This window comes from Maniola hyperantus, chromosome 12, assembly GCF_902806685.2.
Source record: "Maniola hyperantus chromosome 12, iAphHyp1.2, whole genome shotgun sequence".
Lineage (NCBI taxonomy): Eukaryota > Metazoa > Arthropoda > Insecta > Lepidoptera > Nymphalidae > Maniola > Maniola hyperantus.
Window position 1 is genome coordinate 11,829,114 of NC_048547.1, and position 22,789 is coordinate 11,851,902.

At 36.5% G+C, this 22,789-nt stretch overlaps 2 protein-coding genes across 3 annotated transcripts; both read left to right on the forward strand.

Annotated features, from left to right (window-relative positions):
- The first annotated feature begins 3,728 nt into the window (after positions 1-3,728).
- LOC117987233 (cytochrome P450 6B1-like) lies at positions 3,729-6,510 on the forward strand. Its single transcript, XM_034974190.1, has 2 exons — positions 3,729-5,079; positions 6,329-6,510. Exons 1-2 carry the CDS (start codon positions 3,729-3,731, stop codon positions 6,508-6,510), a joined length of 1,533 nt encoding a protein of 510 aa, XP_034830081.1.
- Positions 6,511-8,017: 1,507 nt separating this feature from the next.
- Positions 8,018-11,700, forward strand: LOC117987099 (cytochrome P450 6B1-like). Of its 2 annotated transcripts, XR_011237403.1 has the most exons (3): positions 8,018-9,406; positions 10,084-11,027; positions 11,560-11,700. XR_011237403.1 is itself a non-coding variant. In XM_034974057.2 (2 exons), the coding sequence occupies exons 1-2, from the start codon at positions 8,056-8,058 to the stop codon at positions 10,272-10,274; spliced, it is 1,542 nt and encodes a 513-aa protein (XP_034829948.1). In that variant the 5' UTR covers positions 8,018-8,055; the 3' UTR covers positions 10,275-11,335. The 2 variants fall into 2 exon arrangements, 1 of the variants encoding a protein (XP_034829948.1); XM_034974057.2 differs by lacking the exon at positions 11,560-11,700 and having other exon boundaries at positions 10,084-11,335.
- The last annotated feature ends 11,089 nt before the right edge of the window (positions 11,701-22,789 follow it).

Sequence of the window (22,789 nt, forward strand, 5' to 3'; positions counted from 1 at the left end):
TGAAGTTTGTATGAAATTCTGTCAGTTTTGAAGTTAGAATTGCGAAATTTTGCAATTTACACTAATCTATATATATAAAAGGAAAAGGTGACTGACTGACTGACTGACTGACTGACTGATCTATCAACGCACAGCTCAAACTACTTGACTGGTGGTGGGTAACGCTAATGGTGTTTGTAATGTTGGTCGTTTGAAATTTGTGTTGTCCACGCGGACGAAGTCGCGAGCATAAGCTAGTAATAATATGTACTTAGATAATAGATAATAATTTAGCTCAGCTTTTAATCATAATAATAATAATCATAATCATTTATTTATTGCTATTAATTATGCATATATTTATTTATTTATTAAACCTTAATGCTACATGAGCAAAGGACATTTTTCTTATCATTTTTATATTTTGTGCATGTTATTTGGAAGGAGATAGCTTCTAAACGCAATCGAATCGTGATCAGTCCTTACACAGTTTACATGAGCACAACTACTTAGTACTTACTTTCTATACAGTCACCAGCTATATCCATATCATGTAATTTTTGTTAACGATCACTCGTCTTTTAGGCGCCATAAATATGACAACCACTCAGCGCAGGCAGAGTAGCATATTTTGGCTTCAGAGAGTTGCCCTCTATCCTATTGGAACCCAGCAAAATCCATATCTGTGATGTTTACCAAATTTGATGTGACTCGCGCCGGTCTAATATATCACTGGTAATAATAATCCTTTATTTACCTCATATTTCAGAAGTGCCACCGGATGCGATTTCCATGTTTGCAATTTATTTCAGAATACTTAACATGTGAATAAAGTTGAGTGAGTGCTTTTTAGAGCTAGAATAACGTTAGTGTAACTTTCGCAAACCATTTTTAGGGTTCCATAGTAAAACAATAAACCCTAATATATTCTTTAGACCGTCTGTAGATACTTAGGGGGAAGTGGGGCTAGTAGATGAAAGGGGCACATTAATATACCAAAAATATAATTTTGTTGTCAAGCGAAAGCCTATCTCGCAAGAAAAAAAAAGATTATATTTAAACATCTACACTCGTTGCGTACATATATATCACATTTATGTAAATTAAAAACAAATCTACAACGTATAGTCCGTGACAGGTTAAGATGGCAATCGGGGTATGAGGAGGGGGGACGCCCCGCACACCCGCACGTCACTGGCGCTCGCCTGCACCGGGTTAGCGCAGGGGCTGTTCGGGTGTGAGGGCGTTCCCTCCTTGATTGCCGTCTCGACCTGTCGCGTACTTATAGGTAGCTCGGTTTATCGTATACCCTTCACATTTTTTTAGTATAAATGACTTTATCGGTACAAAGCTGACAGGTCTGACGGCTTACCGGCACGGAATTTTTACGTGAGTGTTTTTAGTCAGCGCGTCTCGTTTCCAATTTTTTTTTTAGCTTCGAGGCTTAGCTTATGTATGACACCTCTATCTAGCACAGAATACTTATAGAATACTTCATCATCATCATGATCAACCCATCGCCGGCTCACTACAGAGCACGGGTCTCCTCTCAGAGTGAGAAGGGTTTTGGCCATAGTCTACCACGCTGGCCAAGTGCGGATTAGCAGACTTCACACACCTTTTGAGAACATTACCTATGGATAAATCTCAGGCATGCAGGTTTCTTAGGCACCTTAAAAAGATCTTTCGAATTGAAGAAAATTTGAAGACTATTAAACTTAAAAACACCTCAAAATTTAAAAAGATCCTTAAAATTAAAGAGACATTTAACACTTCAGAAAGCCTTAAAATTTAACAGTCCCTTAAAACTTAAGAGAACTTTAAATCTTAAGGTCTCTCTGTCTTTATAATTTCTAAAACTATTTTTTTAAAAACATCTTAACTATCTTCTTGAGACTAGTTTATCCTCGCGACTTCGTCCGCGTGGACTACACAAATTTTAAACCCCTATTTCACCCCCTTAGTGGTTGAATTTTCAAAAATCCTTTCTTAGCAGATGCCTACGTCATAATAGCTATCTGCATGCCAAATTTCAGCCCGATCCGTCCAGTAGTGAGCTGGGCGTTGATAGATCAGTCAGTCACCTTTCCTTTTATATATTTATCCGCACATTCATTTTGCCGCAGTCCTCGGTAATTCCCGGAGCATAGGTATTAGGTACTAACAAAATGCAACGTTCGGATATTCATGTAATCTGAAGATTTATCTGATATTCTAGGGAAGCGGTAAATCTTTGCCAGGATTATATGGGAGACAGATGGTACGAGCGGTCGAATTATCCAGCAAGTCATTAATATTGGTCTTGGTTCAGTGCAAAACTTATTGCTGGCAAACTTGAATTTCCCTGCGGTTTCAGGTTTTTAAAAAGATTTTAAAGTGTTATTCAATTATATTGTACTAGCTTATTCCCGCGACTTCGTCCGCGTGGACTACATACATTTCAAACGCCTATGTTACCCCCTTAGGGGTTGAATTTTCAAAAATCCTTTCTTAGTGGATGCCTAAGTCATAATAGCTATCTGCATGCCAAATTTTAGCCCGATCCGTCCAGTAGTTTCAGTCAGTCAGTCAGTCAGTCAGTCAGTCACCTTTTCATTTTATATATTACTTAGACTAGCTTATTCCCGCGACTTGGTCCGCGTGGACTACATAAATTTATAGGGGTTCAATTTTTAACCCTTAAAAAGAGCTCGCCCGCACTGGATTAAGCGTTCCCTCCCCGATTGACATCTCGAGCTGTCGCCGACTATATAGGTACCTTCGTGTGCGATTCCAACTCGAACTTGGCCATATCAGTATTATTATAAATGCGAAAGTGTGTTTGTTTGTTGGTTTGTTGGTTTGTCCTTCAATGTCGCAACGGTGCAACGGATCGACGTGATTTTTTGCATGGGTATAGATAAAGTCCTGGAGAGTGACATAGGCCCTTTTTCCCGGAAAATCGAAGAGTTCCGACAAGATTTTTAAAAACAGCTAGTTATAAGATATTTAAATTTAAGTTTAGGACTTCAATTCCCCGGTCGCCCTTTATGTAGAAGATAACAAATACGTTATAAGGTTAACAAAACTAAAGATAAGTATACAATAATACACCAGATTATGAACTTAATTCAGTTTAAAAAAATATTTCAAGTGCGAGTCCGACTCGCACACGATGGGTTCCTTTTCATCGTACAAGATATGTCTAACACTTTTATTATATTACTGGCTGATGGCCGCGACTACGTTCGCGTGGAATTAGGTTTTTGAAAATCCCGTGGGAACTCTTTAATTTTCCGGGATAAAAAGTAGCCTATGTCACCCATGCAAAAATCACGTTAATCCGTTGCACCGCTGCGACGTTATTGAAGGACAAACCAACAAACCAATAAACCAACAAACAAACACACTTTCGCATTTATAATAAGGGTACTGATGTAGAACAAGCTAATGACGACAGTGCCTTATATATAATATATTTAAGGGATTTAGTAAATTAATTATTTTTTTATTACATTTTAATTTTTTTTATGTGACAATATACATATTATGTGAGATCGATACTCGCAGTCCAAAGCGTGAAATTAGTAAACATCTTTCGCAATTTTAATCGTAGTATCGTAAGCAATTCGGTCTTCAATAATTCCTAAAAAAAATTGGCAATTTGGCTTACGGACTCTTATGAGATATTATGTATTATGTAAACCTCTCGATAAGACAAAATGAATTAATCATAACGTTCTTTTTATCGTCGCAAACAACTGTGCAAAATGTTACTTCTTTACGTGTTAGAACTGTTTATTTTATCCGTCTGCTTAATTTATTGTTATTTCACAAAAAACTTTAAGTACTGGAAATCGAGGAATATTCGAGGGCCACTACCATTGCCATTTTTTGGTAATGTTAAAGATTTTGTTCTAAGAAAATCGAATGCTGCAGTATTAAATAAACAATTTTATGATAAATATCCGAACGAAAAAGTTGTTGGTATTTTCAGAATGACATCACCAACCTTGATAATAAGAGATTTAGATGTGGCTAAAAATGTGCTGATAAAAGATTTTGAGTATTTCGAAGATCGTGGTATAGAATTTAGTAAAGAGGGTTTGGGAGCTAATCTTTTTCATGCTGATTCGGAAATCTGGAGGCCACTGAGAATTTTTTTTTCGCCGTTGTTTACTACTGCCAAATTGAAGAATATGGTCCCTTTAATTGTTGAAAAAAGTGACGCAACCATAAACCACTTTAAGAAAATTACGGAGTTACATAAAGATCAAGATGTATATTCACTTGTTCAAAAATTCACAATGTCATCTATATTGACTTGTGCTTTTGGACTAGATATCGCTATAGACAGCGAATTACTTTTGCAGAAGATGATGAAACTAGATCAATTATCTTTTTCAAGGAACATTGCAAGTGACTTTGATTTATTGTATCCTGGTGTGTTAAAAAACTTAAATGCTTCGGTTTTCCCCAAGGAAGTAAGTAAATTTTTCCTTGATTTGGTTAAAGATACTATAGAATCCCGGAATGGAATACCTTCTAACAGAAAAGACTTTATAGATTTAATTTTGGAAGCAAAAAATCAAGGCACCATTTTAGAAACAAAAAAAAGTGATGATGTAGGAAGTACGATCAAGTACGTGAAATTGACTAATGAAGTAATAGCTGCGCAAGCGTTTATTTTTTATGTGGCTGGGTATGAAACTAATGCGACTACTATGGCATACATGATGTACGAACTTGCCATGAATCCTCAAATACAAGAAAAATTAATTGCAGAAGTTGATGAAGTTTTACACCGACACAATGGAAAGATAACGTATGAGATAGTTGGTGAATTGACTTATATGGAAAAAGTACTTAACGAAACTCTTCGAAAATATCCTGTAGCAGATATACAACGGCGTGCGAAAGCAAATTATAACATACCCGGGACAAAAATAACTATTGAAAAAGGAACAACTATATTTGTGCCAACTTTGGGTATAAGTTACGATGAAAAGTACTATCCAAATCCTGCAAAATTTGACCCAGAGAGATTTTCCCCTAAGAATGAGAGTAATAGACATCCTTGTGCGTTTATTCCTTTTGGTGTCGGTCCTCGGTACTGCATTGGTAAGGCCCGTTATAAGGATATTTTATTATAAATTGTTTAATGCATTAATATAAATTCATACATCTAAGCACAATACAATAACTGTGATAGTGTCTTTTCGTCTGTCTGTTATTTTTACAGTAGGTATATCTGCTGATTTAATGTTTAACCTAGAAACGATCATTAAACTTTTCCCGGGAAACAGAAAAAACAGTTTGAAAGAACGTTTGAATTCCAACAAGACGGTATCGTACAATAATATACCAGACTAGCTTATGCTTGCGACTTCGTCCGTGTGGACTGCACAAATTTCGAAGCCATATTCCAGGTTTCTTAGGGGATGCCTACGTCATAATAGCTATTTAGCTAGCTATAGCTAGTTTGAACTGTGTGTTGATAGATTAGTCAGTTAGTTAGTCAGTCAGTCGACTGACTGACAAGGTGACTACCTTTTCGCTTCATGTATTTAGATTATGAACTTATAATTAATTCACTTTTGACATGACCAAAAAGTACATTCCATGAACACAACATAGTAAATATTTATTGAATATTAGAAATAGAAAGATGAATTAATACGTAGTGTTTAAGCTCTCTGAACTTGTCAGTTTTAATTTCAAAATAATAAGGAATACAAGATGAATTACTCAACTTCCGCCATACTGTACCAAAGAGAAATCTTTATAAAATAATGGACGTTCGAAGTATTATATTTTAAGTCCATTCCCACATTCTGCAAAATAATACATAAAACGGAACGCGTTTTACGTGTTTGACAATGTCTATGTCAAACGTCAATGTTTATGGTAGGCTGTTTGATTCTTGGATGAATGTTTGATTGCATTGCCGTTACTTTGTTGCGCTTGCGTTCGTTGTACCTACAGTGTGTTTGTGTTTTTGCGATTATCTTCTAATATTTTTGACCCCTGCTTATCTCTACGGACCACCACCTTCTACCACTCGATTATCTTGCTATTAACACTGGACTCTGATTCACATTGCTTCTGTTTCGAATTTGTTTTATGGAGATCATTACGGCCTATGGGGTGTATAAACTGCGGAGACAAGACAACTTGTTGTAGACAAGTTCAGTGAGTTTTATTTATACCAATTTAATGTCCTTATAATCACGAATTTATGACACCAAAAGTCATTGGTGTACACTAAGTTACTAACGCCCATACAAAAGTTGGCCATGTCATTTGTATCTTTAGTAAGTATTTAGGTACCAACGGACAGATATAAGGTAACAATGCAAAATTGTTTCAGGTATGATGTTTGCAAGAATACAGAGCCGTGTATTCTTGATGAAATTCCTGTCCAACTTCCGTGTAGAGACATCCAAAAATACACAAGCCACCATCAAATTTCACCCAGGGCGCGTCCTTTCTTCACCAAAAGACGGAATATATTTAAATCTTATTCCAAGAAAAGTCACAATAATATTATGATAAGAAAAAACAAACAAATTGACATGAAAACTTTTTAAGTTCATAACAATTCATTACTTAACATCGATTAGCGTTTCCCGGCCAAGAATAAACTTCAGTATGTTCAAGGAAAGAGTGAATGGGCATCTTTTAGGCAATCATGCTCAAACCCGTTCCTTCATGGACCACCCGGAACTTCATGGTTCCGTTATTTTCAATCGCAAGCCTATGTATACTTACAATAAAACTGTAACTGGATGATTTCTGTACATTATAATATATTTTGAAAATTTCAATCGGAGGAAGCATTATAATCATTTTGAAACCCAAAATAAATTTATTTTTTATTTTTGTAATATATGTCTGTGCACACTTAGTGCTGAAACGAATGAATGGATTTTGAAGCAATTTAGTATAATAACAGCTAATGCTTCGGGGGTCAACTTAAAGGATAATTGGTTTTTTTTTCACTACATATATCTTCTAGACACCGCCTAGATCTTATCATTAACTTCCATGACATGAACGTTGTTACGGGGAAGCTTATCTCGTAATCAATATCAATCATCAATCAATACTTATAATAAAACTGTAACAGGTCAAATTCTGTACATTGAAGATATTTTGAAAAAATTTTTTCGAGGGCACTCTATAATCGATACTGAACCCAAAACTGTAATTTTTTTCATTTTTGTCTGTCTGTCTCTCTGTCTGTCTGTCTGTCTGTCTGTCTGTCTGTCTGTCTGTCTGTCTGTCTGTCTGTCTGTCTGTCTGTCTGTCTGTCTGTCTGTCTGTCTGTCTGTATCACGGCCGCGCATCACGCTGAAACTACTGAATGGATTCCAATGAAACTTGGTACGATTTGAGGTCATACTATGAGGATACTTAGGATACTTTTTATCCCGAAATTCAGCATGGTTCCCGTAGGAGAGGGGACGAAAGTTAAAATGTATACTGAGTTGTAATTCATTAACGCGTAGTCCGATTTCATTCATTCTTTTTTTGTTAGAAAGGGGATATTTTAAACATTGTTCCGTAAATATTTCAAGGTCATCGGTTTTTAACCGACTGTCAAAAAGGAGGTGGTTCTTTTTTCTACATCGATTTTTTCGAGGTTTCTGGACCGATTTGCAAAATTTTTTTTAAATCAACTAAAAAAGTTTACGTCGTGGTCACATAAAAAATTCTGGATTCAACTCTTTAATCCTGATGCTGCAGGGTTACTGCCCGCCTGGGTCATCAAGATTCAGGAAGTGTTCATAGTGAATTCATATTGTAGGTACCAAGCAACGACAACAATCCCGAAAAATCAAAGAGTTCCCGCGGGATTTTAAAAAACGTAAATCCACGCGGACGAAGTCGCAGGAATCAGCTAGTGAAAATATATGTCTGGATCATTTGGACTAAAGAGGTAGGTAGGTATCTAGTATTCATTATCATTTTTTTTATAAGCCAGTCAGGTTATTATCAGTTTTGAGATAGGTACGTATTAAGTAAACTTCTAAATGCATAAGGCTATCTACTGAATCAGTACGTCCTGTTCATCATCGCAAACAACTGTGCAAAATGTTATTTCTACACGCGTTAGTACTGTTTATTATATTCGTCTGTTTAATATATTATTATTTCACAAGAAACTTTAAATACTGGGAATCAAGGAATATTCGAGGGCCACGACCATTGCCATTTTTTGGTAATATTAAAGATTTTGTTCTAAGAAAATCGAATGCTGCAGTATTAAATAAACAATTTTACGATAAATATCCGAACGAAAAAGTTGTTGGTATTTTCAGAATGACATCACCGACCTTGATAATAAGGGATTTAGATGTGGCTAAAAACGTGCTGATAAAAGATTTTGAGTATTTCGAAGACCGCGGTTTAGAATTAAGCAAAGAAGGTTTGGGAGCTAATCTTTTTCATGCTGATTCAGAAATCTGGAGGCCACTGAGAACTTTTTTTTCGCCGTTGTTTACAACTGCAAAATTAAAAAATATGATCCCTTTAATTGTTGAAAAAAGTGACGCAACTATAAACCACTTTAAGAAAATTACGGAATTACAAAAAGATCAAGATGTATACTCACTTGTCCAAAAATTCACAATGTCATCTATTTTGACTTGTGCTTTTGGACTTGATATTGCTGTAGATAGTGAAATACTTTTGCAGAGGATGATGAAAATAGATCAATTGTCTTTTTCGAGAACTATTGCAAATGACTGTGATTTATTATACCCTGGTGTGTTAAAAATAATAAATGCTTCGGTATTCCCCAAGGAAGTAAGTAAATTTTTCCTTGATTTGGTTGAAGATATTATACAAGCGCGGAATGGAATACCTTCTGACAGAAAAGACTTTATAGATTTAATTTTGGAAGCAAAAAATCAAGGCACCATTTTAGAAACAAAAAAAAACGATGATGTGGGAAGTACAGTCAAGTGCGTGAAATTGACTAATGAAGTAATAGCTGCGCAAGCATTTATTTTTTATACAGCTGGGTACGAAACTAATGCGACTACTATGGCATACATGATGTATGAACTTGCCATGAATCCTCAAATACAAGAAAAATTGATTGCAGAAGTTGACCAAGTTGTACATCGACACAATGGAAAGATTACATATGAGATGATTAATGAATTGTCTTATATGGAAAAAGTGCTTAACGAGACTCTTCGAAAATACCCTGTAATAGATGTACAACGACGCGCGAAGGCCAATTATAATATACCCGGGACAAACATAGTTATTGCAAAAGGGACAATTATAATTGTGCCAACCTTAGGCATAAGTCAGGATGAAAAATACTATCCAAACCCTACAAAATTTGATCCAGAAAGATTTTCTCCTGAGAATGATAGTAAAAGGCATCCTTGTGCGTTTATTCCTTTTGGTGTCGGTCCTCGGTACTGCATTGGTAAGGCCTGTAATAAGGAATATTTAATAATAATACTTGATGCGTTATGATAAATTCATAGTTACATACATAATACTATAGCTGCTAGTGTCTTTTCATCTGTCTGTTATTTTTCAAACTCAATCTTGATCCTAGAAACGAACATTAAAACTTTTCCGGGAAAATAGAAAAAAAACAATTTGAAAGAACATTTAAATTCTATGAGGATGAAATTCCAGGCAATAGTCAGCAATATAACAACATAGTATAAAACAAAGTCTTCCCACTGTCTGTCCGTATGTATGCTTAGATCTTTAAAACCACGCAACGGATTTTGATGCATTTTTTTATAGATAGAGGATGATTCAAGAGGAAGGGTTATATGTATAAACATGCATAATATAATAGAGGAACACCGATAATTTTAAAGGTTTCTAATGTAATGTCGTAAATAAACATGATGTCTTCATCTTTACTATTTAGGTACCAAAGCTCGTATTTGAAGATAACAAGGTGAAATTATATATATATTTTTTTTTGCAAATTTGTGGGTAAATAACAGATAGGTAATAATAATTACAATAGTTGGACCCGAACACAACCTACTGCCGCAGACAGTGTGCAAAATTATTATAATGCAGCTATATTCAATCAGTGATCACTGATTAATTTAAATTACATTAAAAAAATTGTTTCAGGTATGATGTTTGCAAGAATACAGAGCCGTGTATTCTTGATGAAACTCCTGTCCAACTTCCGTGTAGAGACATCCAAGAATACACAAAGCACTATCGTATTTAACCCAGGGCGCGTCGTTACTGCACCAAAGGACGGGATATACTTAAATCTTATCCCAAGAAAATCGCAATATGACACGAAAAATAAGTAAACTAATGTAAAAACTTTTAAATTAACATAGGGGCGGTAGAAGTAAAACTCGAGGATGAGTAGTAAATCTATATTCTCCCCTTACATAATAATTAACATATTAAACGTGAACAATAAAATACGAATCCTAAGCTGGAGGTGGAAGAACGGACTGCAAGCACATATCGCGTTCGTAACCTCGACTGATTGTCGGAGTTGGCTACAGGTAGCTACCGCTTTTAATATAAATTACGGATAGATACCAAGATTAATTTGATGTTTTTATTTGTCGATATTTCAACCTAATTGCACTGGTCGTGGTCCCGTCGTGGCCACGGTTGAAAAATCGACATATAATAATATCAAATTAGTGAAATGAAATGTGTCGTTAAACCATGAAATAAGCTTAAAATCATTAGTTTAAATTAACAGTTTTATTCATAATAACAATTATTATTATAGTGATAGCTTACTGTTTCCTGCCACTTATCTGCAATGTTAGATATGGCTATTCCTCACGATCAGGGTGAACAGTTACCTCTGTAATTTGAATTGAAGAGTTGGAGCTCGGAGTTCACATAACTGAAAATAATAATCGGTTTAAGGGTTGAAAATTACGTCTAGTTGTGGAAAAAAATCCAGGAATGAAGAAGAAGAAGAAGAAGAAGAGAAAACGGTTCAGGGGGAGGGGAAGATTCGTGTGTGAAGTTCCATAACTTTATCAATCAGTAACCTTATTATAAATGCGAAAGTGTGTTTATTTGTTTGTTTGTTGGTTTGTTGGTTTGTCCTTCAATCACGTAAGTGCAACGGATTGACTTGATTTTTTGCATTGGTATAGATAAAGACCTGGACAGTGACATAGGCTACTTTTTATCCCGGAAAATCAGAGTTCCCACGGGATTTTCAAAAACCTAATTCCACGCGGACGAAGTCGCGGGCATCAGCTAGTTCATTGTAAGTCATGGAAATTTTCTGTTGCTAGCTGCAAAGATTTTTATTATGTTTCTTATCAGTGTTTTTCTTAATAATTGTATCTTCTTATGTTATCTACCTTATGTCAATATAATATTTTTATTATAATTTTTTTTGTGTAAGTGTTTTTGTGGGTGTCGGGTGGACATATGATATTATGACGTATCTGCATGTGTGTTAGTGTTTATGAGTGTGTTTGATTTAAAGTTTATTATACAACTAGCTTTATTTTTATTTTTATAGCTGATGCCCGCGACTTCGTCCGCGTGGAATTAGGTTTTTAAAATCCCGTGGGAACTCTTTGAATTTCCGGGATAAAGTAGCCTAGGTAGGTTTGTTGGTTTGTCCTTCAATCACGTCGCAATGGTGCAACGGATTGACGTGATTTTTTGCATGGGTATAGATAAAGACCTGGAGAGTGACATAGGCTACTTTTTATCCCGGAAAATCAAAGAGTTCCCACGGGATTTTAAAAAACTTAATTCCACACGGACGAAGTCGCGGGCATCAGCTAGTTATTTTATAAGGCCGCGATTACACCTGTAAGCATTACTCACATAAGTATCTAGCTTGCGTAATTAATTGACAACTTACTATTGTAAAATGTACTTACTTATAAAAGTGTTTACATTAGTATAGATTTGTCATAAGTTAATCAAGTAAGCTACTTACGTGAGCAAAACTTACAGTCGTAACCGCGGTCTAACATCTACATCAATTAAAATTTCTAAAAGATATACTTAGACAAAACGATAAGCGAGTAGGTAAACACCTAAGATAATAATATAATATAGGTAAACACCGCATGCAAATAGAGAGTGGTAAAGATATCTGACAATTAAAAATAGCTCATTTGCACATCGTTCAGCCGATTTTTTTATTTTATTCAAATACAAGTTAGCCCTTGACTGCAATCTCACCTGATGGTAGGTAAGTGACGATGCAGTCTAAGGTGGGAGCGGGCTAACCTGGAAGGAGTATGGCAGTTTTTATTAAACCCATACACCTTTGGTTTGTACACGGCATCGTACCGGAACGCTAAATCGCTTGGCGGCACGGCTTTGCCGGTAAAGTGGTAACTAGCCACGGCCGAGGCCTCTCACCAGACCAGACCAGAAATTTGGAAATTATAAAATTCCAAATCCCTGCCAAGAATCGAACCCGGGACCTCCAACTAATAAGACCACAGCGCTTACCACTGCGCCAGGGAGGTCGTCGATTGAGTTGAAAACAATGGTAGGTATCTACAGTTCTTGCAATTCACGAAGGCGAGTGGACTTTCTTGTAGTCGTCGGATAACGCGGACATTGCGTAAGTGTGCGTGCATGTCGGACCAATCAGTCGCGAGCAAGCGCTCGCAAACGCACACATTTACTTTACCTTACGTATAACGATACGACTTGAACACAAGCATGAGTCACTCGCCTTCGTGAATTGCAAGAACTTTACCCAATTTGAATAAACGTTATTTTGGCACATACGACGAAGGGTCTTCTCGATCGATCTCCCAGGTATGAACCACTCCAGGGGACACAGTCAAAGTCTTTAATTGAAAGCTGCCGAGAAAGTACTAGCGCTTAGTAGGAAAAATGTATGTACTCCAGTACAGGCATTAACTTGACGAATACTTGCCTTTAAATGTACCTACTATTTTGCACTTATATTATTATAGTACTTACATCTATTTTGTAAAAAAAATAACATAGTATGCTCTTTGTTTAGTATTTTTTTCCATCTTAAAGTTTTTAATTAAAGTCGTATATTTTGTAAGGACAACGTTCGCGCTTGCTGCGCTCGCATTTTAATTTGGTGAATGTATTCATTTTGCTTTTTATCATAATATCTATTCCGAAAAAAAATTACAAAATGTATAGACATTTTCCAGCCTTTACCTGTCCTCAACTTTAGGAGTTAAAGGTAAAATTATGCCTCCCAGAAAAGAAACAAATAGTAAAGTTATATCTATATATATAAAATTCAAAGTCCTGACTGACTGACTGACATAGATATCAACGCACAGCCTAAACCGCTGGTCTTAAAGACATGAAATTTGGAGGGTCTATTCTTTGTAAAGAGTAAGTATCTACTAAGAAAGGATTTTTCGAAATTCCACCCCTAAGTGGGTTAAATGGGGGATGGAAGTTTGTATGAAAGTCCGTCATTTTTCAAGTTATTTGCATGAAAATTGGTATTTGGGTTTTCGGTCACAAATGAAGAAATACGTGTTTCAGGATTTTTGGAAAATTTGCCCATAAGGGAAGGGTGGTAAAATAGGGGATGTAAGTTTGTATGGGAATGTTTTAATTATTGATATTATTTATTAACTTGAAATTTGGAAAGTAGGTTTTTTCTTGAGGTTAGGTGTCAGCTAAGAAACGACTATGAAAAATCCCGCCTTAAGGGATGAAATGGGGGTTGGAAGGTTATATGTGTTATTCGGTGCTGTTCAGGGTGCGCGTCCTGATGTCATAATGTTTGTTTCTGAAAAAAATGCCATTTGTTTTTTTGTAGACCACGCGGGCGAAGCCGCGGGCAGAAGAATTATTTTACTTCTATAAAATAATAATTCCACAATATCTGTTATCGTTAATACCTACTGAGAAATAAAATGCGATACTTACGCAATAAAAATACTAATGGGAAAAATATAAGCGTTAAAAGATAAAGGAAAGTTTTCTGCGGATTTCGCAAAAGATTTACACGAAGATATTGTCTGAATAAAGTGAATTTTGTGCTCAAATCGAGAGCTTTGTAACAAAAAGGCGTTTACGCAAAAACAATTCACTATACCTACTTCTAAGAATTGGAACTAAAAACTAGAAAGAGAGAACTAGAAAGAGACATGTTCCAAATATGTCTATAGTTTTGATTTTAGAGGAGTTTAAAGCACTCGAATTATATAAAAATGCTTCTAAGAATTGCATTGAATTACAAACATAGTAATGGTTTACAAAGGTATACCTACCATACCTACAATTATTGAAAATTAAATTGAAAAGTTTAACGAGATAGGAATGCATAATTTCGTTTATGGAACAAATTAGTAATTTCAGTAAATGCAACACGAATACACTTTCCAAGTTCATTAAATGTGAATGTTACAGGTGAGTAGATACTAATTGCATAATTTGCTTTTGCATGGCCATCTCCTTAATTAATCATCCATTTAGGCTGACCTAATATTATGTAAGCTTTTAGCTTATTTTTCATATATTTTTAGGGTTCCGTACCTCAAAAGGAAAAACGGAACCCTTATCTCACTTTGTTGTCTGTCTGTCCGTCTGTCTGTCAAGAAACCAACAGGGTACTTCCCGTTGACCTAGAATCATGAAATTTAGCAGGTAGGTAGATCTTATAGCTGACATTTGGGGAAAAATCTGAAAACCGTGAATTTAGGGTTGCATTACACAAAAAAAATTAAATTGTGGTCATAAACCAATAATTAGTATTTTCAATTTTCTAAGTAAGATAACTATATCAAGTGGGGTATCATATGAAAGGTCTTCACCTGTGCATTCTAAAACAGATTTTTATTTATTTTTATGTGTTTTTGAATTTTCCCGCAAAATGTCGAAAAAATACGACTGTAGTACGGAACCCTCATTACGCGAGCCTGACTCGCACTTGGCCGGTTTTTTTATTTATAGACTAGCGCTTGGCTGCGATCAGAACTGGTGGCAAGTGATGATGCAGCCTAAGATGGAGCGCGCTTGCCTATATAGAAGATGCTTTTTCACTCTTGACTTGAAGGTACCCATAATATTATAATTGGAGGGGAAAACTGATGGTGTTCCAAATCTTAGCAGTTTGAATTCAAAATGAGGAGGCAAATCGCTTCGTACGTATCCATGGAATCACTACGTAAGGGTGCAGACCTTGGCGATGCCTTGCAGTACGATAGTAGAAAGGTGAAGGAGGAACCAGGTGGAAAAGTTCTTCGGCACACTCACAGCTAGTTATATAAGTATGTATATGTAGAAACACAATTTCCGATCCGTCTGACACTATCATTAATTCACGTCATTTGTCAAAGGAGTTATTTCCATGAATCAGGTCACTGCTTTTACTAATAAGCTGATATCATGAAGAATAGTCATAAAGGGAATTATTATTAGAGACTAGCTGCCCCAGCGAACTTCGTATCGCCTAACATTCGATTCATTTTCAGGATTTTTTTAAATTTTTCTCTCCGTAAGAACCATCCTCGTACTTCAGGGAATATTATGAAAAAAGAATTAGCGAAATCGGTTCAACTGATCTCGAGATTTGCGATCACACACATTTAGCAATTCATTTTTTTATATATAAAGATGCACACTATTGCTACTTTCGAATCATTTAATTTGGTTAAATCATTATTTCCTTCACAGTGATTTCACTGTGAAATATAATTTTACGGAAAATATGTTTTCAATTTTCACACTTAAACCGTTTGCTACATTAATTTAACTCGGGATGATGATCAAAATCAATAGCGCTGAATTTTCACGGGTGGTTCTACATGGAAACGGATTTCCCGATTTTCGCACTTACATCCTTGTTACATATATTATTTTTCTCTTTCTAACACGCCCAAATGTGTAGTCCACGCGGACGAAGTCGCTAGAATAAGCTAGTTGTCTATAAATAAATTAGCATCCACTTTATTTGTCATCAAATAAAAAAAGGAACCTGTGTTTGTCGACAAATGAGAACGTAGGTGGTAGGTTATTTGTTCCGTTTATCTTTCACGGGACAAATGCGGGACATCGTCCCGTGAGCGTAATAAATGAGCCGGTTTCAACTGAAATACCCATTTTAGCATATTATCTATCTATCGTTTTCTACTTCTAGCAGAGATTCTTTTATGAACGTGACTAGCTGATGCCCGCGACTTCATTCGCGTGGATTTAGGTTTTTGAAATCCCGTGGGAACTCTTTGATTTTCCGGGATAAAAAGTATCCTATGTCACTCTCCAGGAACTTAACTATACTTACCCATGCAAAAATCACGTCGATCCCTTGGTCCTGAAGTAATATTTAGTAAGTATTTTCAATTTTCAAAGTAAGATAACTATATCAAGTGGGTAATCATATGAAAGGTCTTCACCTGTGCATTCGAAAACAGTTTTTTTGTTGTTGTTTTTGATTTATTGTGCAAAATGTCTGTAAAACAATGTCAAAAATACAACTGTAGTACGGAACTGACTTGGCAGGTTTTTTGAGCAAAAGTGCGATATTTTTATTTTTACCAAAATACGAATGTAATATAAATGAAATGTAAATGTAATAAAAATACTATCCTGTTTATTATTCCACATTGTTAGATTTATATGCGAGAAAACATTTTCCGGAAAACGATTTCATTGTGTCCCTTATCCCTTCTCTCTTTTTTCTCGTTGCCTCTGAATAATTTTCCTAACCTTGCTTGCAAGAGCACTTTACTTAAATAAAAATCTTTCTATTCTATTCTAGTCTATTTGTTAGGGTTCCGTATCTCAAAAGGAAAAAAGGAACCTTCACTCACTTCATCGCTTTATCTGTATGTCTGTCTGTAAACCTATGGGCAGATGCCTATTTTCCGTTGACCTAGAATCATGAAATTCGGCAGGTAGGTAAGGCTTATAGCATACGTAAAAGGGAAAAATCCGAAGTTACATCACAATAAAAAAAAAATGTGTTCATGAAAAAAAAACTTTCGAAGTAAGATTACTATACAAGTGGTATATCATATGAAAGGGCAAGAAGGGCACATTCTAAAACAGATGTTTACTTATTTTTATGCATAATAGTTTTTGACTTATCGTGCAAAATGTCGAAAAATACGACTGTAGTACGGAACTCTCGGTGCGCGAGTCTGAGTCGCACTTGGACGGTTTTCTATTTCTATCAGTACCCTTATAATAAATACGAAAGTGTGTTTGTTTGTTGGTTTATTGGTTTGTTGGTTTGTCCTTCAATCACGTCGCAACGGAGCAACGGATTGACGTGATTTTTTCATGGGTGTAGTCAAAGACCTGGAGAGTGACACAGGCTACTTTTTGTCCCGGAAAACCAAAGAGTTCCCACGGGATCGTTAAAACCTAAATCCACGCGGACGAAGTCGCGGGCGTCAGCTAGTTATTTAATACTCCTATAGCATTTAATATCTTAATATATAAAAGGAAAAGGTGACTGACTGATTGACTGATCTATCAACGCTCAGCTCAAACTACTGGATGGATCGGGCTGTTTATCATCCATATAGCTATTATAACGAAGGCATCCGCTAAGAAAGAATTTTTGAAAATTCAACTCCTAAGGGGGTGAAATAGGGGTTTGAAATTTGTGTAGTCCACGCGGACGAAGTCGCGAGCATAAGCTTGTTTAATATAAAATTTAATATTTAGCATTCCTTCCCTAATAACATGACAGTCACACTGGTCAGTTAGTTTACAAAGTTTTACTCCTTTTTAGGGGTCCTTAGTCAAACAAGTGTAGGTAAGGAAAGTTTCCCCAAATAAAACTCCAACATTCGATAACTACTTACGTTTATTTGCCTTCGTTGTTCTACGATCTGATCAGTCCCCCGATTTAGTAAGAATAAAGTTTTCATCGTTATCGAAATCGTCAAAAAATTCCGCCCTTTGATTGGTTGATTCGCTGTTTACATTTTTTCACAGCCAATCAATGGGCAGAATTTGTTGACGATAACGATAACGATGAATACGTTTTTCTTACACAATTGGGGGGGCAGATCTCTTTACAAATATTCAGATCATGACAATGTATCAAAAGATCGACTTGATATTAGATGGACATAGTTGAAGACCTGGAGAATGACATGACAGCTCCTGGGTATCCGTAATCCTAGGGGCTCCTTTTTTGTCTGGTGGAAAGCTTCGGCCGTGGCTAGTGACCACCCTACCGGCAAAACTGTCATCAAACGATTTAGCGTTCCGGTACGATGCCGTGTAAAGACCGATCAAGGGTATGGTTATCTCCCAAAGCTACCATGATTCAAACAAACATCCAAACAAACGTTCCTCCCGTATCGGGGACAATACGCAGATAAACTTTCAGCTTTTTATAAAATAAGGAAGGTCTGGCACGCGCTGGCTCTCTCTATTAGTTTAAAAGGTAAATGAAAACCAAACTACGTTTGTATGTAGGCTTACCTCTCATAATCCTAAGTCCACGCGTAGGTACGAAGTCGCGGGCATCACCTAGTAATCAAGTAAGAGAAGCAAACTTGTTCCACTTATACAAACTATTCGTGTATCGATGATTGAAACTGTCTACACTTCCCGAAGATATTCTGCAATAACGTTGCAACTTGCAACGAACTCAAATAGAGAGGTAGGTAGCTGCAACTGCGACCAATTTATTCAAAATTCAAATTGAAGCACAAATAGATGAAACGTGCAAAGCAAACTGTACCTACACCACTACACGACACACGTTCCATACCAACTTCTGTAAATTCTGCATGTACGCGTGCAGTTTCCGTCGCACTTTGCTGATCGAAGAAAATTGTAGCTTCCTACATACATACTTGTAGTATACAATAGATCAACCTAGGTATACAGTACAGCTCAAGCCTAGTGGTTAGGACATCCACCTTCTAATCGGAGGTCAGTAGTTCGATCCCGGGCACGCACCTCTGACATGAAGGAAAACATCGTGAGGAAACCTGCATGCCTGCTAGTTCTCCATAATGTTCTCAAAGGTGTGTGAAGTCTACCAATCCGCACATGGCCAGCGTGGTAGACTATGGTCGAAACACTTCTCACTTTGAGAGGAGACCCGTGCTCTGTAGTGAGCCGGCGATGGATTGATCATGATGATGATGATGATGTGTAGTTTGCGACAGGTCGACATGGCAACCGGGGTGGGGACGCCCCGCACACCCGCACAGCACCTGCGCTTTCCCGCGGGCGCTGTGCGGGGCCTCCTCAGTCTCCACACGTTTCACACACTCCACACCGATTGCCATGACGACCTGTCGCGAATTATAGGTTATCACTTATCACTCTCTATAACCATAATTACAGTCATGCAAGAATGACTCTATCTCTACACAAAATGATTGATGCCTAATGTCTCCTTTCATTAATTATTATTTGTAGGCGTTGTAGGCAATGTTGGCTGTTTCCATTTGTAGCCCTCAAATATCTTACAACGACGACTGTCTTATCTTGAACGGCAAGGAGTTAATGGCTCGGGATAAATCTAATGGAATTCCGCTACATTTTGACATATTAAAATATCATTACGGCGGTTACTCACTCATCCGATCGAACACGTCAGAGTCCGTGAAAATACGTTCCTTTTTTAACCGATTTCCAAAAAGGAGGTGGTTTGCAATTCGGCCCGACATCGATTTTTTCAAGGTTTCTGGACCGATTTGCAAAATTTTTTTTGAAAATTTCTGGTTCTGGTACCAATAGGTTAACCTGTATTTAAATAATTGTAACATAACTGTCGGGTATCATTCATCTAAGGTTTCACATTAATGCATTATTGTCAGAAAATGACATGATCAATGGGAAAAGTTACGTACGTACGTACTACATTTTCTGCTTCGAATTTCAAAGTCAAAGTCATGACTTCTTCGCTCAATTATCCCGTCTGTCTCTGTACAGGAAATGTTAAGCCGGCTTCCCACGGTGCGTGATATTGCGAATGGACGCGGGCCAGCCCGTACCGCCGCACCGGGGGAAGACTATCGTCCGTGGTAGCGCAGACACATCCGTCGCGGTGCATCCAATCCGCGGCGAATTGGTAACTTCAAAGGTGCAGTGCGAGGTGGTGCGTCGTCCGTCGTGTGCATAAATACACACGAACATAAAACCTGTCCACGCTATGGAATTCTGCAGCACAACAAAAACGATTCATATGATGAATGGAACCAAATAAAAAGTATTTATAAATACCACAATAGCCGCAGCTGCAGGGATACGTTTTATTTTCACTTTGGAATGAGAATGAAATGAAAATGACTCCGAATCTTGAGATCCACACATACTGGCACGTTCGTTGGAAGAATCTTGTGCGCGTGGGTGCGTGCCTGTCCGTACTCCGTAGTCGTCGTTCGTTGATAATCCGCAGAATCACGCACCGTGGGAAGCTAGTATTAAACGACGTCAGACAGTCGACTTTATCCAATTAGGCTACTTAACTAGCCCTCTAAGCGAATTGAGTTACTCAAATGAGCTCATGCTGTTTCCTTTACCTATTCGGGAGAAAGATGAAATTAATTTACATTTAATGGCAATTGCGCACATTTTTATTATAAGCTCCCAGAAGACATTATTGGAAATGTCTCTCAACAAATTCAAAGTTTTTATAAAACCAAAATATAGGAAAATCCTGTTTAACATTAGGTACCTAAACGATTATTTAAATGACGAGAAAGCGTGAGAATGGGTTGTTCTGACTTCTGACCGCTTTAATAATTAAATGATATAAAATAATGGTGATAATAAAAAGAATATTCGGTTGAGTTTGCTGTGGGCTTCTTCTCAGTGGCTCGTAACTTTAGTGCTAAGTCTACGTAGTTAATTAGGTCCTCGTTTCCTGTCTATACGTCATCACAGATAGAGGACACACGTCTGGTTGAAGACTTTTGTTTTAAGGCTATCGACGAATCCAAGATCTGAAGAAGTCCTGACCTTGTGGTATATAAGGACAATAAAATTTTCCTTTAGACTTCGTGGCTTTGAAGTTCTTTAATAATTTGCTACAAGCTAATACTGAATTTTGTAGACGGAGACTCGCTGCAACGGTTCGCCATTGTAGCGAAGTATATAAAGGGCCCCATATACGGTACGATTCGTCGCTTCGTCGAAAATCGTGACGATCTATGACGATCAAAAATGCCGTTCACACACGAAACGATTGATCGTTACGATCGATAATTTACTTGTTTGAAACGGAACGATAAAGATGTGCCCAAATAATTCAATACATACCTACCCTAAATTCTTTATACTTTTACAATGAGATGTTTTTGAATAGTTTTCACTCAAATAGCACCTAGGTACCTCTAATCAGCCGCTACATTAAGATTAAAGTTACATACCTACCTAATAATGGAAAATGGCGGTAACTTTGATTTGGCACAGAAGAAAAGAAGAAAACCTTGAAAAGTATGGGTTAAGAAATGGGTTTTTAAGCGAAATCAGTTGATCGCATACACTGTCGATTCATCGGTACAATATTCATGATTGCATGGGTTTTTGTGGCGATTTCCGAATTATCGTCTTCGATTAAGTAAATCACTATCAATCTTGACGTACACTATCGATTCGTCGTTTCGATCGGTCTAAAACGACGAGCCATAAAGATTAAAGATCAATCGTATCGTAGTAATATATTCGCATGACTGGCTCCATACACTGTCGATTCATCATTAACCGACTTCAAAAAAAGGAGGAGGTTCTCAATTCGTCGGAATCTTTTTTTTTTTTTTTTTTTTATTTTTTTTTTTATTTTTTATGTATGTTCCCCGATTACTCGAAAACGCCTGGACCGATTTTAAAAATTCTTTTTTTGTTTGAAAGGGTATACTTCAAAGTTGGTCCCATTTCAATTTGGTGAAGATCTGATGAACATCTTCGAAGATAGATACTGGAACTCCTCAACGGATAAGAGTAAATTGCTCGCGATCAGTGTAATAGCTTAGTAAACAGTAGATTTTTAACCAGTCAGCATAATTCCATGGAGCCACTAAAAATTGTGAAATAAAAAATTTTTACAAAAAAAATAAAAACCGACTTCGTTACACAAACACTAAAAATTGAAAAATAATTTAATTTATTACCGAATATATTATGTATACAAGAGTTAATATAGTTCCATAATAATATTTTTTGGGGTCGGTGCCAATGAGGTGCCATTGTGGAGTCCTATAAAAATATGAAGTCTAGACGATTCGCGCAGCTAAAGCTAATTGGCACCGGAACCAAAAAATATTATTATGGAACTATATTAACTCTTGTATACATAATATATTCGGTAATAAATTAAATTATTTTTCAATTTTTAGTGTTTGTGTAACGAAGTCGGTTTTTATTTTTTTTGTAAAAATTTTTTTCAATATACATGATTGCGTGGATTTTTGTTGCAATTTCCAATATCGTCTTCGATTAAGTGAATCACTATCGATTCGTCGTTTCAATCGGTCTAAAACGACGGATCGTAAAGATCAATCGTACCGTATATGGGCCCTTTACTCGCATCACAATGAGCCGTTGATTGAGTGTATTGTGTAAAATGTGTATTGAAAATTTAATAAGGCAGAACTTGTATAAGCTTCTTCATTTATAAAATACTAGTGTAGGATTACGTGTAGGAACCGATGGGATAAAACTGCCTTCATATTATCACTTCCAGGTTATCCCAAAAAGGCGATTTTGTTTTTGGAAAATATCATAAGTACAACTAAGTAATTATAAAAATAATTAATAACTTTTTATACGAAATTATTATTGGACAAAAAATTATTTACAGAAATACTTAATTTTGGTGAAGAAAATGGGTGCTCCCGACATCTTTCTTACGAAGAGATGCTGTCATTCGCAATTAGTTCATTAAAATTTT

Bases quoted from the DNA above. Each gene is read 5' to 3' on its own strand.
- LOC117987099 (XM_034974057.2), top strand. From the start codon at position 8,056: ATGTTATTTCTACACGCGTTAGTACTGTTTATTATATTCGTCTGTTTA. The intron at 9,407-10,083 runs GTAAGGCCTGTA...AAATTGTTTCAG, and splicing joins CGGTCCTCGGTACTGCATTG to GTATGATGTTTGCAAGAATA.
- LOC117987233 (XM_034974190.1), top strand. From the start codon at position 3,729: ATGTTACTTCTTTACGTGTTAGAACTGTTTATTTTATCCGTCTGCTTA. The intron at 5,080-6,328 runs GTAAGGCCCGTT...AAATTGTTTCAG, and splicing joins CGGTCCTCGGTACTGCATTG to GTATGATGTTTGCAAGAATA.